The 15,052-nt window shown below is 29.4% G+C and overlaps 1 protein-coding gene across 3 annotated transcripts in view; it reads right to left on the bottom strand.

Annotated features, from left to right (window-relative positions):
* Positions 1-15,052, bottom strand: part of LOC106462060 (SET and MYND domain-containing protein 4-like) — a 74,141-nt gene that overhangs the window by 25,362 nt on the left and 33,727 nt on the right. For all 3 annotated transcript variants that reach the window (XM_022389193.1, XM_022389194.1, XM_022389195.1), the window contains exons 8-9: positions 11,825-11,963; positions 9,473-9,597 (exon numbers count right to left, since the gene is read on the bottom strand). In XM_022389193.1, the coding sequence (XP_022244901.1) occupies positions 9,473-9,597; positions 11,825-11,963 (264 nt within the window). The remainder of the gene's footprint in view (positions 1-9,472; positions 9,598-11,824; positions 11,964-15,052) is intronic.

The raw sequence follows: 15,052 nt of genomic DNA on the forward strand, positions 1-15,052 counted from the left end.
CTGTCTAAACTGCAGATGAATCCTTCACTGTCAGAATATGAAGTTATGATTCCTTGTCCTATTGTTTTAACTGCTAAGCACAAAAAAGTTTGATGGATCTATATTATCAATAATCTTAAACACCTCAATCAAATCCTTTCTGATCCTTCACCTCTCCAAAGAAAAGAAGTTTATAGATATTAGTCTCTCCTCATAGGACACCCACCATCCCAGGTATGATTCTCATAGCTCTTCTCTGAACCTTCTCTTGAGGAAGGATGCCCAAAACTGTACACACTACTCTAAATGAGGCCTTACAAGTGATCTATACAGTGAAACAATAATATCCCGTGTCTTGTATTCAATATTTCTATAGATGCTACCCAAAATCCTATTAGCCCTGTTGCTAGCTACAATACACTCTTTAGATGACTTAAGTGAATTCTTTTATCACAACACCAAGATCTTTTTCTTCAACCACAGTATTTGATGTATTCCCATTTAAATTGTAGCAATAATTTGAATTGTGAAAACCTACATACATCACTTTACATTTTGGATAGTTAAACATCACCTGCCACGTATTGGTCCAATGCATCAAATGATCTAAATCTCCCTGTACGTCTACAGCATCTTTGATATACAGTTAGCTACCCCAAAAATGTTAATGTCATCTGCAAACTTCAATATTTTGTTTGTCAATCCAGAGTCAATGTCATTAATATAAATCACAAACAGCAGAGGACCCAGCACAGAACCCCCTAGGCACACCACTTGTAACTGTGATCCAGTCAGATCTAACTCCATTTATTACTACTCTCTGCTTTCAACTCTCCAGTCAATTTTCTATCCAATTTAATAACATTTCCCCCACAGATTTAATTTTTGTAACAAGTTTTTTGTGAGGCACCTTATCAAATGCTTTCTGAAAATCAAGGTAAACCAAGTCCATGGTATTTCCTTCATCAACTCTTGCAGTAACATCCTCAAAGAATGTCAGAAGATTTGTTAAACAAGATTTTCCCTTAGTGAAACTATGATGGCTCTTTGACACTATATCAAACTTGTTTTAGTGACTTTGCAATGCATCTTTAATCACACTCTTCAAAACCTTTCCAACTAATGATGTAAGACTAACTGGCCTATAACTGCCTGGACAATGTTTATCACCTTTAAATATTGGACTAATATTATCCAACTTCCAATCTTCTAATACTCTTACATTAATATTAACTAGTGGTTCACAAATAAAATCTTTAAGTTCCTTTAAACTATAAGATATAAGTTATCTGCTCCAGAGGACTTCTCAATTTTTAGGTTTCCCAACTTTTCCCTTACAATTTCAGAACTTAAAATGATATCTTTTATATAAGTATTTTCCCCATACATTAAGTGCTCTGGTTGAGGCATAATACTTGTATCTTCCTTCATAAAAACTGAAGAGAACATATAATTTAATAAGTTTATCATCTCATAATCTTCCAAGATCAGCTCCCCACTAACATTTTTAAGATGCCCAATCCTCATCCTAACATTTTGTTTACTCATCATATACCGAAAGAATTCCTTATTGTTTGATTTAACTCTCATCCAACCCTCTTTCACATGTAGTTTTGCCCTTTTAACTTCCTTTTTAACCACCTCTCTTGATTTCCTATAGTCCTCCAAGTCCTTATTATTCCCAGTAAGTTTAAATTTCTTGAATTTATTATGTTTATCCCTAATATGATCTCTTAAACCTTTACTAAACCATACTGGCTTATTCTGCTCCATTGCCCTTTTTTTTTCTGTGGGGTAAATACATTTAATAAGATTTAATGCAACTTGATACATTTTTAAATTTTATAATACAATGGATCTATTAACTTCCTGATTGACAAAACAATTCTTGTAAGGATCCTGACTTAAACAGCTCAACCACAGATGTTTTTCAACAACTGAGCTCAATGAGGCTTTTATAACAACATTTATTTGTAGGTCAAGAGCAGCTCTAAGAACTATTTTCTTTATACAGGGTTTTCTTTCACTTTTCATAAAATTAATATTCTGATAAAATGATTAAGAAAATATACTAATTTAAGGCTTATTAAATATGAACAGATATTTTATTAACCACAAATAGGTTGTTCTGGGTCACCAAAACACTATGGATCCTATGCTATTAAAAACACATCTCCATATTCACATGTATGTGTGTGTGTGTGTAATATAAAAGATGCAAAACCAAAACTAAATGGAAAATTGGTACCACAACAACAAAGACAAAAACTAAACAATAAAAAATCATCATTTGTCAGAAAAGTACATGAGGAATAGTTAAAAAAATATCTGTTGTAATAGATCCCAAAAGAATTAGGGATATCCCATCTATAAGATATAATCCAAAAAATGCCAAAGAAAAACAAGACAGTTTGTAACACAAATCAAGTAAGACTGGGGTTTAAGTGCAAAAACCAACTATAAATCCCAAACCTTAACTACCAATATCATTTGCAGCTTACTGTGGGTATAGTACTGTTATTGATAAAGCAACAAGTACAAATAGCTGTTAACATAAAAATCTCCATTTACTATATGTAGAGCACCTATGGTCGATTGTTTAGGATATTTGCATAAAGCTACACAAGGGCTACCTAGCTTAACTGTCACTAATTTAACCTGACAGACTAAAGAGAAGGCAGCTAACCCAACATCAACCACAACCAAGGATACTCAATTTGAAAATGCATCCATGGACCCAAAATGTGAAGCGCGATTTATATATATTTACTAGTATTTTTTATTTCGTGGTACAAGAAACATGAACTCTCAAATCCATAGACTAGTAGGCTAATCAATGGGCCTCTCCAGATCCTCGTATCTAATGAGTTACAGAGATTTTATTTAACATATATATAATATGTATAGTGTATATACACTATCCTACCAAAAGTCATGGGACACGGGTAGTTATGAATAAAACGTGTCTTTATTCAAAGAAATTAACAGCATGTTAGCATGCCTTTGGCCTTAATGACTGCTTCAATTTCTACTAATTTCTGGTAGAAACCTGGTGGTATTGTGCTCCACATATATATATATATATATATTCAGATTCAAAAGGCAGATTCCATTCTTATGGCTTTCTGTAAGTTAGTAATATAATATCTTTGGTAAGTATTTTAGTTGTATTAATTTCCATAATTAGAACATGTGCATAAACATTTCCATTTGCATGTAACATTACAATCCGTGTTATGAATTTGAGTAATAATGCTTCTGAAAAGCTTTAACTGTTTTTGTACAGCACTGACAAAACTAAATTTGATAATATAATCAATGTTTTTTCAAAATATCTTAATACATATATTTCAATTTTTTTACAATCCTAAATTTAGATGATATTAAAGGAATTGGTTAGATAATTATGAGACATAACAATACTGTTAATGTGCATAAAAATGTGCAAGTGACAGTATGAGTTTGAATCTTTGCTTTGTTGGTATGGTAACATGTGGGGATGTGTGTTCAGCAGCCAATCAGGTACAAGTTCACTTATCCTTTTGGTAAGTTGCAATAATATGGTCTTCTACACACACACACACACACACACACACACATATATATATATATGTCTGTCTATTTTTCTGTTACTTAACTGGGCCAATCTCAACCAAACTTTATGGGATGATAGTTTGAAACAAGAAGCATGTTATAATTGGGGCTCACAACCCTTCCACCCCTATTATTGCTGTTATTGTGCATTTATTATCTTTTATGTACATTATCTACATTTATAAATGGCACCACATCCTTACACCAAAAAACAAGAAAAACTATTAATTTTCTATAAAACAACATATACACAGTGTGAAGGGAAGGGAACACACAGTGTGCACTAACACTCACAGTGAAAGAATGCAATGAAAAAAAATGGCTGCCACTATTGGAATATGACACAAATCAGCTGAAGTTTCTACTCCAACAGCCACCATAAGGCTAATATAAAGAGCCGTTTCTTGAGTTATACTCACTTCCTACTTTGACATGCGACCCTTCAATTTTGGTCCATAACATGCTTCTGCAGCCAATGACCATCAATTAATTAATCATGTGATACACTGTGAAATGACATTAAGATCTGGGTATTGAAAGTTAGTAACAAAAAGCATTCCTACTGCCACTACATTGACTGCTTCCTCTTCCTACAAAATTACCCTGACCATTGCACAGTGTATACCATGTTTTAAGTATATACATATTGAGTTCTTAAAGTGTATACAAAACGTTTGGTGAGGTAATAGTAAATACTGTAATAATATGTTATGTTATAAATAAATTGTGTGAAAGTTAGGATTTTTGTGTTACTTATCATAGCATCCACCCCCACATTTTTTAAAGTTTATAACCCAGACAAAGGGTGGGTACCTAAAATTGTTACCAATAGATTTGAAAAGTAAATTATTGACTGTTTCAGAATTCTGATTTTCAATCATTCTTTTATAGTTAAAATAAAATACCCTATTAGTTTTATACAAAATACAGGTTGTTATGATTTAACAGGAAATACTTCATCATCTTGAACATTCTTATGTTTTATGAAAGGCAAACGTAGATCATCATATAATTTACATTTAAAATGTTCAACAACATTTTTCTGTTTTTATCTTCTATTTCAATGTTACTGCAAAATGATATCAATGTAATATAAATTCAACTAAATCATAAACAAGATATTTTAATATGTTATTATAATTTATCTATTTTGCATAATTTAACTCATTCCTGGATGGGTGCATCAAGGGCAAAACTACACCATTAAATTAAAATAGTTTGCAGAATATTTGTGTAGTCATTTCTCAATATATTTGAATATGAAAACATTAGTATTTATGAATTTTCTAAACGTTTATTGATCATAACACAGCAATAAAATCCCCCTAGGAGGAGATTCCAAATAGGTTTGAACAAAATAACACTAATCTGACTTTATAACCTCAATACAAGTAGAGTTTATAAATTTTAACTATTCATTGTTTCTCATTGTGTGATTTAATTGTCTGTATCTCAGCTTTAAGAAATTAGGAGTTAATAATCTAAATATGTAAAGAAAGCTTTTTTTTTCAGTGGATGTTTGCATACAAATAGGAAGAAAGTGATAAAGGTTTAGCTTGGTGACATTTTGCTAAAAGAAAAGATGATTGTGAACAACTTCTAACACAGTTAGTCCTGCATTTCTTATTAAAGCTTGCAAAAAAGCTTTATCATTTTGTACTTCATGCAGTATAAGAGAAAAGGTTAATGTGGAAGAAGAAAAAGTAGGTTTAATGATTTTATGCTAACTATATCAAGTTTTGTTTTGATGACAATACTACTGTATTAGGCAATGTTGACACCTGGACAAAAAAGAACCACCAAAAAGAAATGTAAGAAAGCTATATCTGTATGAATATAAAAGAAGTTTAAAAATTATTATATATATATTAAATGAAACCTACAGAACAACAATTTATAATTTTTGTATGGTAAACAAATTATTTTCACTATACACAAGTGATTGTAAACAGAGAAACTGCATGCAGTGGATTTGGAAACAAAACAAAGATAATTTTGTGTTTTATGAAATAACAACTTATCAGGAAAGTTTTACATGACAACATTTAAAACCTGTAATTAAAGTTTACAGCAAAGGTAAACATTTTTAACTGTTTCTTAAAAACACAACAAAATCTTTTAGAATTTTCACAGCTGCAAATTATACAAATGTCACATCAAAATATTTTATTTGTATTAGCTAAATATCTGTATAAAGTTCACCTGAAGTTTCAAAGTATATCATTCAGTAGATTTTTTTGTAATGCAATAAAAAAATTCATACAACAGCTGTTATGAATAAAATGTGTTTATTCAAATTTGTTGAATCAACACAGGTATGTTGAGAGTTAGTTTGAAGAAACTTGTCATAAGAAAGCTCAAAATATTGGTATGTCAAACAAAATCTAAGTTCATACAAAATTAAACCATTTTAATTTAGGTTTATTGTTTCTTCTTTTTTATAATGTGTAAAATATTAAAAAACTAATTAATTTGCAAATAGTTTTACTTGAAAAGATTCATCAATGAAAAGCTACAATTTAAAACACAAATAATAATTATGAGTAATAGGTGAACTAGGGTTTTCTTCCACCCAAATTAAATTTGATTAGAAAACATACAAAATGCCTGGCTACAGACTGTTAATTCTTACTATTATGAAGTTTAAACTAATTTGTAATTTTTCATTGGGTGAGTAATGAGATTGCAGTTTTTGTCTGATAAAGTAAGTATATTCAAAATTGAAGTGCTGTACTGCTTTTTTTGTTGTTGTTTTCTCTCAGTGTTTTTACATAACACTTTATTGACCATTAAGAGATGCTATACTATTATTTAAATAAAAAACAGTTATCACTTTAAAATTAGAAACATAAGGACAGAAGTTACTTGAAATTGCGACTAATAAAATTTTTTTTATTATTTTATTTCAAAAACTACTTGGACATTATAACAGAGAATTATTGATATCAATAAAGGGGTTTAATGAAAATAAAAAGCACGTACACAAAGATATGATACCCTATAACCTGAGAGCTTTTGAAAGGTCCATCTTTCAATAGCATTTAGGTTATAGGATATTGTACCTTTTGTGTTAACCCTTAATTACGGGCTGGGTGAAATCCACCAAGCTCATAACCACGAAAGTATCCATGAGAGTAATTATATTTTGATTTTTGTTAATATATGCACATATTTAGAAAATTTTGCAGGTTATTGGTAAACATTACAAGGTTTTTGTACATAAAATATTTGGTTTTTAAATTAAGTATTACGATTTTTTTAATTAAAGATTTTCTCATAAACCTTATTCTTTCAGATTGTTGACTATCCAACATGTAAAGCTATTTTGATTTTAAGATTAAAAATACTTTAATGCATTAGAACATTTTCAAATTTCACAAGCAAAATCTTAATAATCTCCAGATAATTATCATATTTTTTGTAGAAAAAACTTTATATTTTATTTGTTATTTTCACTACTGTATTTCTGTATGGGTCGGTTCAATTTTACCAACTTCGTAACTTCAATACAAAATTAGGAAAAAAATATAAATTATACTTTTTTCATTCTAGAATTACTACAAATGATAACACAAAAACACAAATTGTTAGTCTAAAAAACCTTAAATCTCATAACATTATACATTTATATATATATATATTATTTTTATAATATTGACCTTCCTGTTCCTGGCTAACAATACAGAAGTTACAATGATGCAGCAAACGTGCACTCATGTTACCATACCCAATAATATATAACTGACCTTTAGTCTTTATAAAGTGACCTGTCTTGTCTGTGTTCTAGTGAAGCAGTATATTATAAAATACACTCACATTTCCATTATAATACATTATATATGTATATACATTATTTCTATTTACAAATAAGTTCTTAAACTTATTTTTTTTTCTAAAACATAGAACAGTAAATAAAGAAGTAAAGCAAACAATTATCTTTTCTAGTTACGACCTCTATAGTTGCTTGCCATTTGTCGTAGGTTGCTAAGTCTTATGAAATTTCCTACATGGAGGATATGAAAAGAAAATTTTTTTTAGGTTTTTATATATACATTTTAAATAACCAGAAAATCACAAATTACTATATCAATACCATAGAATTCCACTACAATTTATCAAGCATAGTAACTAAGCTGTATTTGGGTCTAAAACAATATGAAATTGAGCTCACTAAAGCTCACTCATCATTTGAAATCTTGTGTGAAAAGAACGAAATTAGCACAATAACACTTCAGATTGACTGACAAAAAGAACTAGGGTGGAAATTCTGAGCTTTTGATTGGTTATTCAAGTCATATATAGAAGTAAATGTACATAAGGGACCATTTCCAAAAATGGAAAGAGGTGGGTGGGGGCCACTATTTTTGATCCAGTACAGAAGTGATATCTTAGCAAATAGAAAAGATAAGATGTTCTTATTTTATATTCTTGCTTCTCAATATTGATAGTTTGAGTTCCTAATTAGTACGAAACTGTAGATTTTGTATTTTGACATCACAAACATCTAATTTGAAGCAGTGTTGCATTCAACATACCACGTGACACACAAAAATTGATGTTTAGATGCATTTTTTAATATTTACTTTTAAATTAAGACTCTAAATAATGTATAATTCCAAAATTTGAATTATAATCTACTATATGATAACCAACTTATTTTGAATGAAAGTCAACAAACGCGATGACAAGGCCTTTGACACGTGACCCATCGAGATGGAGATAAATTGATTACTTTAACATACATGTTTTTCTAACATCATAAGAGCAAGTATATAGAAGAGACATCAACTTTGTTTTGTGTCACAGATGTTTGAACAATATTCTGTTGAGAAAGTGGTATTCTACCATAAGTTGTTATATGACCTACACGTGAATGGTTATTTTGTTCATTTTTAGTCAAATAATGTCATTTTTCAAAACTGTTTTATGTTTTTCACTCTTAAGTACCTTATTATTTCTAAATTTAACTGCATAGTCAAAAGGAAATTTCAAACCTGAAAATAATGGAAAGATCACATTGTATACCTATAAAACAAATTCAGACCTATCATGGATTCCGAAGGAAGTGACCAACCTGAACTGTCTAATATAGAGAAAGAGTAACCAGCATATGCTGTCAATACTGTGTCATCAGTAAGAAAGCAATACATGCTAGATGACATCTGCTCTCCAAGAATTGACCAGCTGCTGTTTGACACATCTCTCCAATAGATGACTAAGCATGTTGGTTGACACTGGCACTTGAGCAAATGACCAGCTGTTGGTTAACACTGGCTCTTCAGCAAGTGACCAGTTGCTAGATGACACTGACTCTCCAACAGGTAACCACACATGTTGGTTGACAATGAGTTTCCAGCAAGTAACCTGCAAATGCTGGTCAGCATTGGCTTTCTAGCAAGTGACTAGCTACATGTCTCCAAGTACAATGTTAGTCAACAGTTATTGGAATTTCCAGCAGGGAATTCTTTTCATAAATAGAAAGAGCAATTTTAGTTTCCTGGTAAACAATAAGTTGACAAATAAATGAGTTTTAGTACCTAACCCTAACCTCTACTTGTATTTCATCAGTGACGTTTTGGATTGTCTGATATATAGGATATTGGCCATGCTTTCATGAGTTGTCACATCAGAAATTTTCCTTTCGAGATTATACCATTTTTATTTCTTTAAAAAAAGAGCATAATTTTTTCATTGTTTTGTCTCTATTGTCAGTGGAGCCATTTTTACATGTAAACTTGTTTTTACTTCTTATGTTGTTACATCACAGTTATTTGGTGCTGCATATTTGCCTGTATGCAAATATTTTTGAAGATGGAAAAGTTAGTTATATTTATCTGCATAGACTAAAAGAAAAAACAAGTAATTTTTACAAGTATTAAAAGAAGAAAAAATTACTCACGGAACTGCTGTAACCAGTTTATCATAGCAGTGGTGACAATTTGTTGTATAAAAATTGGGTAATAAAACAGAGGCATAAGGTGTTTCCACAAAAATCGTATCACCAGCAGACAACATTCGGTTTGCCTAAGAAAACAAAAAAGTAAAAACATCATTCAACAGATAACAAATAAATAACATTTATTAACATTTCAAGCCACAATTTATTTTGAAAATGATAGTGTCTACAACTGGTCAACAGCCAGGGGTTAGTCACACAGAAATTTGTAATTAATAAAAGAATATGTACATAAAACATGAAGATGTAATCTTATTATTGTACATTTGATTTCAAAAACTAATTCACAAATACTGTGAATCACAAGGCTGTAGAGTTTTCTGTGAAAGCCATTAACATGTTAACATAGAGCATATTTCCAACTGCTGAATAAAACACAATAATCAACCTTTACTATAAGTTTCAACTCTTATGTAAGTGTTATAATTATAGAATGGCATGTCATGCAAAAGCCCTTAAAAATTGAAGATGTAATTGTAGCTGAAACATTTTACAAAAAAATTAAATGTACAATGATCACAATTAATATAAAACAAATTTTTATTGTTTTAGCAGTTGGAAAGTAAAATTAGATTAAATTAATAACTCGACTATTTTCACTTATACAGACAAGTCCTTAACCTAATCATATATTAAAATACAAGTTATTAAATGACATTTGTATACTGTAATATTTTCAAAGCTTATAGTTACAAACATACTAAATAAACCATTAAATTGTTCAAATCTAATACTCTAAGTAATTATTAAACAATATGTAATCTGTTTAATAAATTGTTAAATAGATTAAATATTACAAGTATAATATACATACATCCAAAGACTTTAAACAATGTCAATGAGTACAAAGTTTGGTTTGCTTTGAATTTCGTGCAAAGCTACACAAGGGCTATCTATACTAGCCAGCCATCCATAATTTAGCAGTGAAAGACTAGAGGGAAGGCAGCTAGTCATCACCACCTACTGCCAACTCTTGGGCTACTCTTTTTACAACAAATAGTGGGATTAACCATCACATTATATCACCCTCACAGCTAAAACCAATGGGTACAAAGAAAAACTAATTACTGTACCCTGAGCAAGAACAAGAAAAAAAAATCATATTGGCTGTTAAATTAATTCATTTTCTGTTTTCAGAAATAAACAATTTGAGCATCTCAGTGAAATGTGTGAGTATGTCAAAAACTCAACATTAAGCCAATAGCACCAACAGTCTAGTGTGTCATCTCAGCAACTAATCCAAATGCATTTCTTACTCGTACTGGGTTATTGTTAATGTCAAGCCCAGATACACTAACTAATTTATTATTAGCTATTGTGAAAACTCTTTTATTTGAACCCAAAACTTTACTATAAAAACAAAACAGAAATATTTACAAGGTACCAAAAAAAAAAAACAATTAAAATCTTAATCAATAATATAATCCTTTTCTACCACATGAGCTAATATCAAAAAAGTCTAATTGAGAATAATATTTGGGTACTTCTTGAAAAAGTTATGTTTTCCAAATCATGGGTAACTCATGTCTATAGATGTAAAAACATATTTTAAATCACTTTATTTCAACACTTCCCTCTAAGTAATGATAAATTGATTAAAGTTAAAGATTAGTTAAAGTAAAAGATCCCCACATAAGTAAAGCAACATAAACTATAAACAAACATATTGATTTCACTATTTGTAGAAAGGTACAATGTCATTTCTAAGCAATGTTTTATAACAATAAAGTTATATATATCAGTATTTTCTGTTTACTTTATCAAAAGTTTTCCCACTTTTGCCATAACAAAGGGATATCTTAATAAGATATGCAACCACTTAAATAAATATTTTAAAAAAAATACCTAGCTGAATAGGTATACTCATATATCTCGATATCCATGAAATTCTGATTAAATCAATTTTCTTAGCTATTGAAAATTGTTCTCATTTCAATGCAAAGCTTCACAAAGGGCTATCTCCACCACAGGGAATTGAATCCTGGATTTTAGCATTGTAAGTTCATAAACTTACAATTGACCCACAGGGAGATATGTAAATATTTCAAACTGATATTTTCACAATATTATTAAAAACAATACTTGAATTTAAAGCTTTACTTTTCTAACAGAATAGTAAAAATTTCAATACAAAAGTAATAGATTTTTACAGCTATAAGTTATAAAAAGGAAAATCTAATATGGAATATATGAAATATAATATAAAACACTTTCAACAAATTTAACAAAAATGAAGATAATAACAAATACGGAAAAATAATACGAGTTAAAACAATAAAATGCTTTAACACCAACCACCACATGACGTCCTTTTTCCTTATTACATTGAACATCTACAGCACTGGAAGCGGATGGGAAGTTAGAATTTCGTCCATAGGAAATGTCTGGTAGAGTTTGTTTATCATCACAGTCATATGGTTGAACTTTTGGCATGCTGTTATACATGTAAGTAAGAAAACGTGATTTACAAGTTTCTGTAGAAAAACTTCTCAATACTCTTATGACTCATCAACTCTAAACATCTTATTTCTGGAGATATAAACTGGTAAATCAGCATTAAACACTGACACAATACATATAAAATACTATCAAAAATCATGAATTTTAAAATGAAGTAGGGATCTTGCTACAAAAAGTACTGAAACATAAATTAAAACCACAATCACAAATTTATAAAATTAAATCCTTACTTTGGCCTACAGATAAGTGTACAAAGATGCCAAAATATGGATCAAATTTTATAAATTTGTGATGTTAATTCTTGTTTCAGCATTTTGTGTAGTAAGATCCCTATTTCATTTTAATATTCATAATGTTTTAATACTCTTGTTTGTTTACTTGTTTATGTCATACCTATATAAAGTATATACTTTACCTTTAGAAACTGTCGCGTGTCTATCCATTAATATGCTGTGCCATTCATTAGGTTGGAAAGATATATATATGTGTGTGTGTGTGTGTGTGTGTGTGTGTGTGTGTGTGTGTGTATGTATGTATGTGGGTGAAGCAATTTTAAGCATTTGTCACTATAACTCAAGGTGCAATGTTGTTTTTGTTCTATCTATTTATCCCAGTAGGTTTTTGATGTAAAAGTTTTTTACACACTTATTTTTAAGTAAAATAAGTTTAAGAACTTATTTGTAAATAGTAACAATGTATATACATACAATATGTATAATAAATGAAAATTGACTGTATTTTACAAAATATTAGTCCACTAAAACACAGCAAAGAAAGTTCATTTTGTAAAGGCTAAAGATCAGTTTCATATTATTGAAATAGTAACATATGTGCATGTGTACCATGTCATTATAACTTCTGTATTTTTAACCAGGCACGGCTGAAAGGTCAACATAATAAAAATAATAAATATATACATAAATGTATAATGTTATGAGATTTAAGCTACTTAGTCTAAACATTTGTTTTTTGTGTTATAATTTGTAGTCATTATAGATTGAAAAAGGCATAATTTATATTTATTTCCTAATTTTTTATGTTGGTTATGAGATCAGTCAAATCAACCAAACCCATACAGAGATTTGTTAGTGAAAATAACAGATAAAATATAAGGATTTTTTTAAGAAACATTATAAAGATTTTGTATGTGAAATTTGAAAATTTTCTGATCCATAAAAGTATTTTTAATCTTAAAATGTAAAATACTTTGTGTGTTGGATAGGCAAAATGCAAAAGGAAAAAAGGCATGAGAAAAACATTGCTAATAAACCTTAAGACTTAATAAAAAAAATCTGATGAAAGCCTTGTAATGTTTACTGATAATCTGCAAAATTTTGTGAACATTTGCTTACTAATTTAAAAATTATAGCATGAAAACTGTAACAAGTACAAAATGGTTATGAGGTAGGTCCCAGGGACCAAGCCTGTACTGAAAGAGTTAAACACTACTGTACTTAATGATTATATAATCTGGTAATTCAGCACTTACTCTCTACACAGTTTCAGTTGAACTGACCAACCACCTGACCACTTTGTACTCGTTTAGTCATAGTTTTGATACTACCAACTTTTAATATAGTATGTAAATCTTCAGAAAATTTGGCAGACTTTCAGTAAACATAAGTCTTTCACATACAAAAAATCAGAAGTATTTTAATAAATCAAAAATAATTTGTTCATGAATATATTGTCGTTTTTTTTTTTTACTAGTATAAGTACAAAGCAATTTTCATGTTAAGCATTAAAAACACATTTCTTCATCTCAAAAATCTCAAATTACATTTGCATAATCTCTAAAACCTCCTTAATACATATGAAATGTTTTAAGTGAAATTTCATATTTTATCTGGTTTTTTCTCTACCCTAACTATACAAGGTTGGTCAATTTGACTTCAAATTGTAATATGGAACTACATTTGTTTATCCTAAGTAACTTTAAACTCATAACAGTATACATCTATTTATACTTAAATTTTATTGTTTTATTGTCCTTTGAACTGTGTCTAACTACTATTCGCATTATCATAAGTTATAAATCAATCAGCTCACGTTATGCTATTGAATTGCTTTACCCACGATCTACTCCAAGATGCTTGCATGCTTGAAACATTGTGCCTCGTGAAACATTATTATATTATTACTATTTATTTTACTTAATCTAACCTTAACTAATGTAAAGAGATCCCAATTTTAAATTTTAGTTACTTATAATAATAAATAAAGAATACACAAAAAACAAAAAATAAAATACTTACCCAGGTCTTCTTTTTTTTTGCTGTTGACACTTAACCCTACTTTTTTTTTTTATATACTAATGGTAGTAATGTACTAAATGATTTTTAATTAATTAAATAATGCACCAAAGAATATAAAATAATAACATGCAAAATGCAGGCAATGTCCCATAACTATCACAATTTTTCTGGCTTTCTAACTATGCGACAAGAACCGTTACAAATTTATCCAAGCTAGTTGATATGTTTCCCATGGGGACAAAGCTTGTACTAAAAGAGAAAGTGAAAATTCTCTGTTCAGAAAACAATGTAATATAATACATCATTTGATAGATGAAAACCTTGACTTTCTATTAGTTATAAATAATATAGTATTAAACGTAAGGAAGAACTATTAACAAATCCTGAAAGAGAGGATGTGACAGGTGAGTGTGGCAAGAAAGGTCTGATTTTCTATTCGATGGCTCTCTAACCAAACAGGATTGAAGGCTATAAAAACTATGGTTTGTCTGAGCAACGACGATTTTATAGTGAGTAATTTATGTTAGATTCCGTATACTTATCTACACAAAATTTCTTATTTTTCACACTAGGGGAAACTCAGGATTATTTCAATATTGCCTTATAGATTTAAGAACTTAAAACTTATATGCTATTAAAATATGAATTATTAGCTATAATTTTGTACTATACTAATTGGTATAACAAACAAAGTGGTTTAGTTAAATTTTGAATGTAAGTCACTAAAAACCTTGTGACACGCACAGTAAAGGATGCCTGTGCAGAGAGGATAAAAACACTGAGACAATATATACAATTATAAGATCTG

This window comes from Limulus polyphemus, unplaced genomic scaffold (genome assembly GCF_000517525.1).
Source record: "Limulus polyphemus unplaced genomic scaffold, Limulus_polyphemus-2.1.2 Scaffold1086, whole genome shotgun sequence".
Classification (NCBI taxonomy): domain Eukaryota; kingdom Metazoa; phylum Arthropoda; class Merostomata; order Xiphosura; family Limulidae; genus Limulus; species Limulus polyphemus.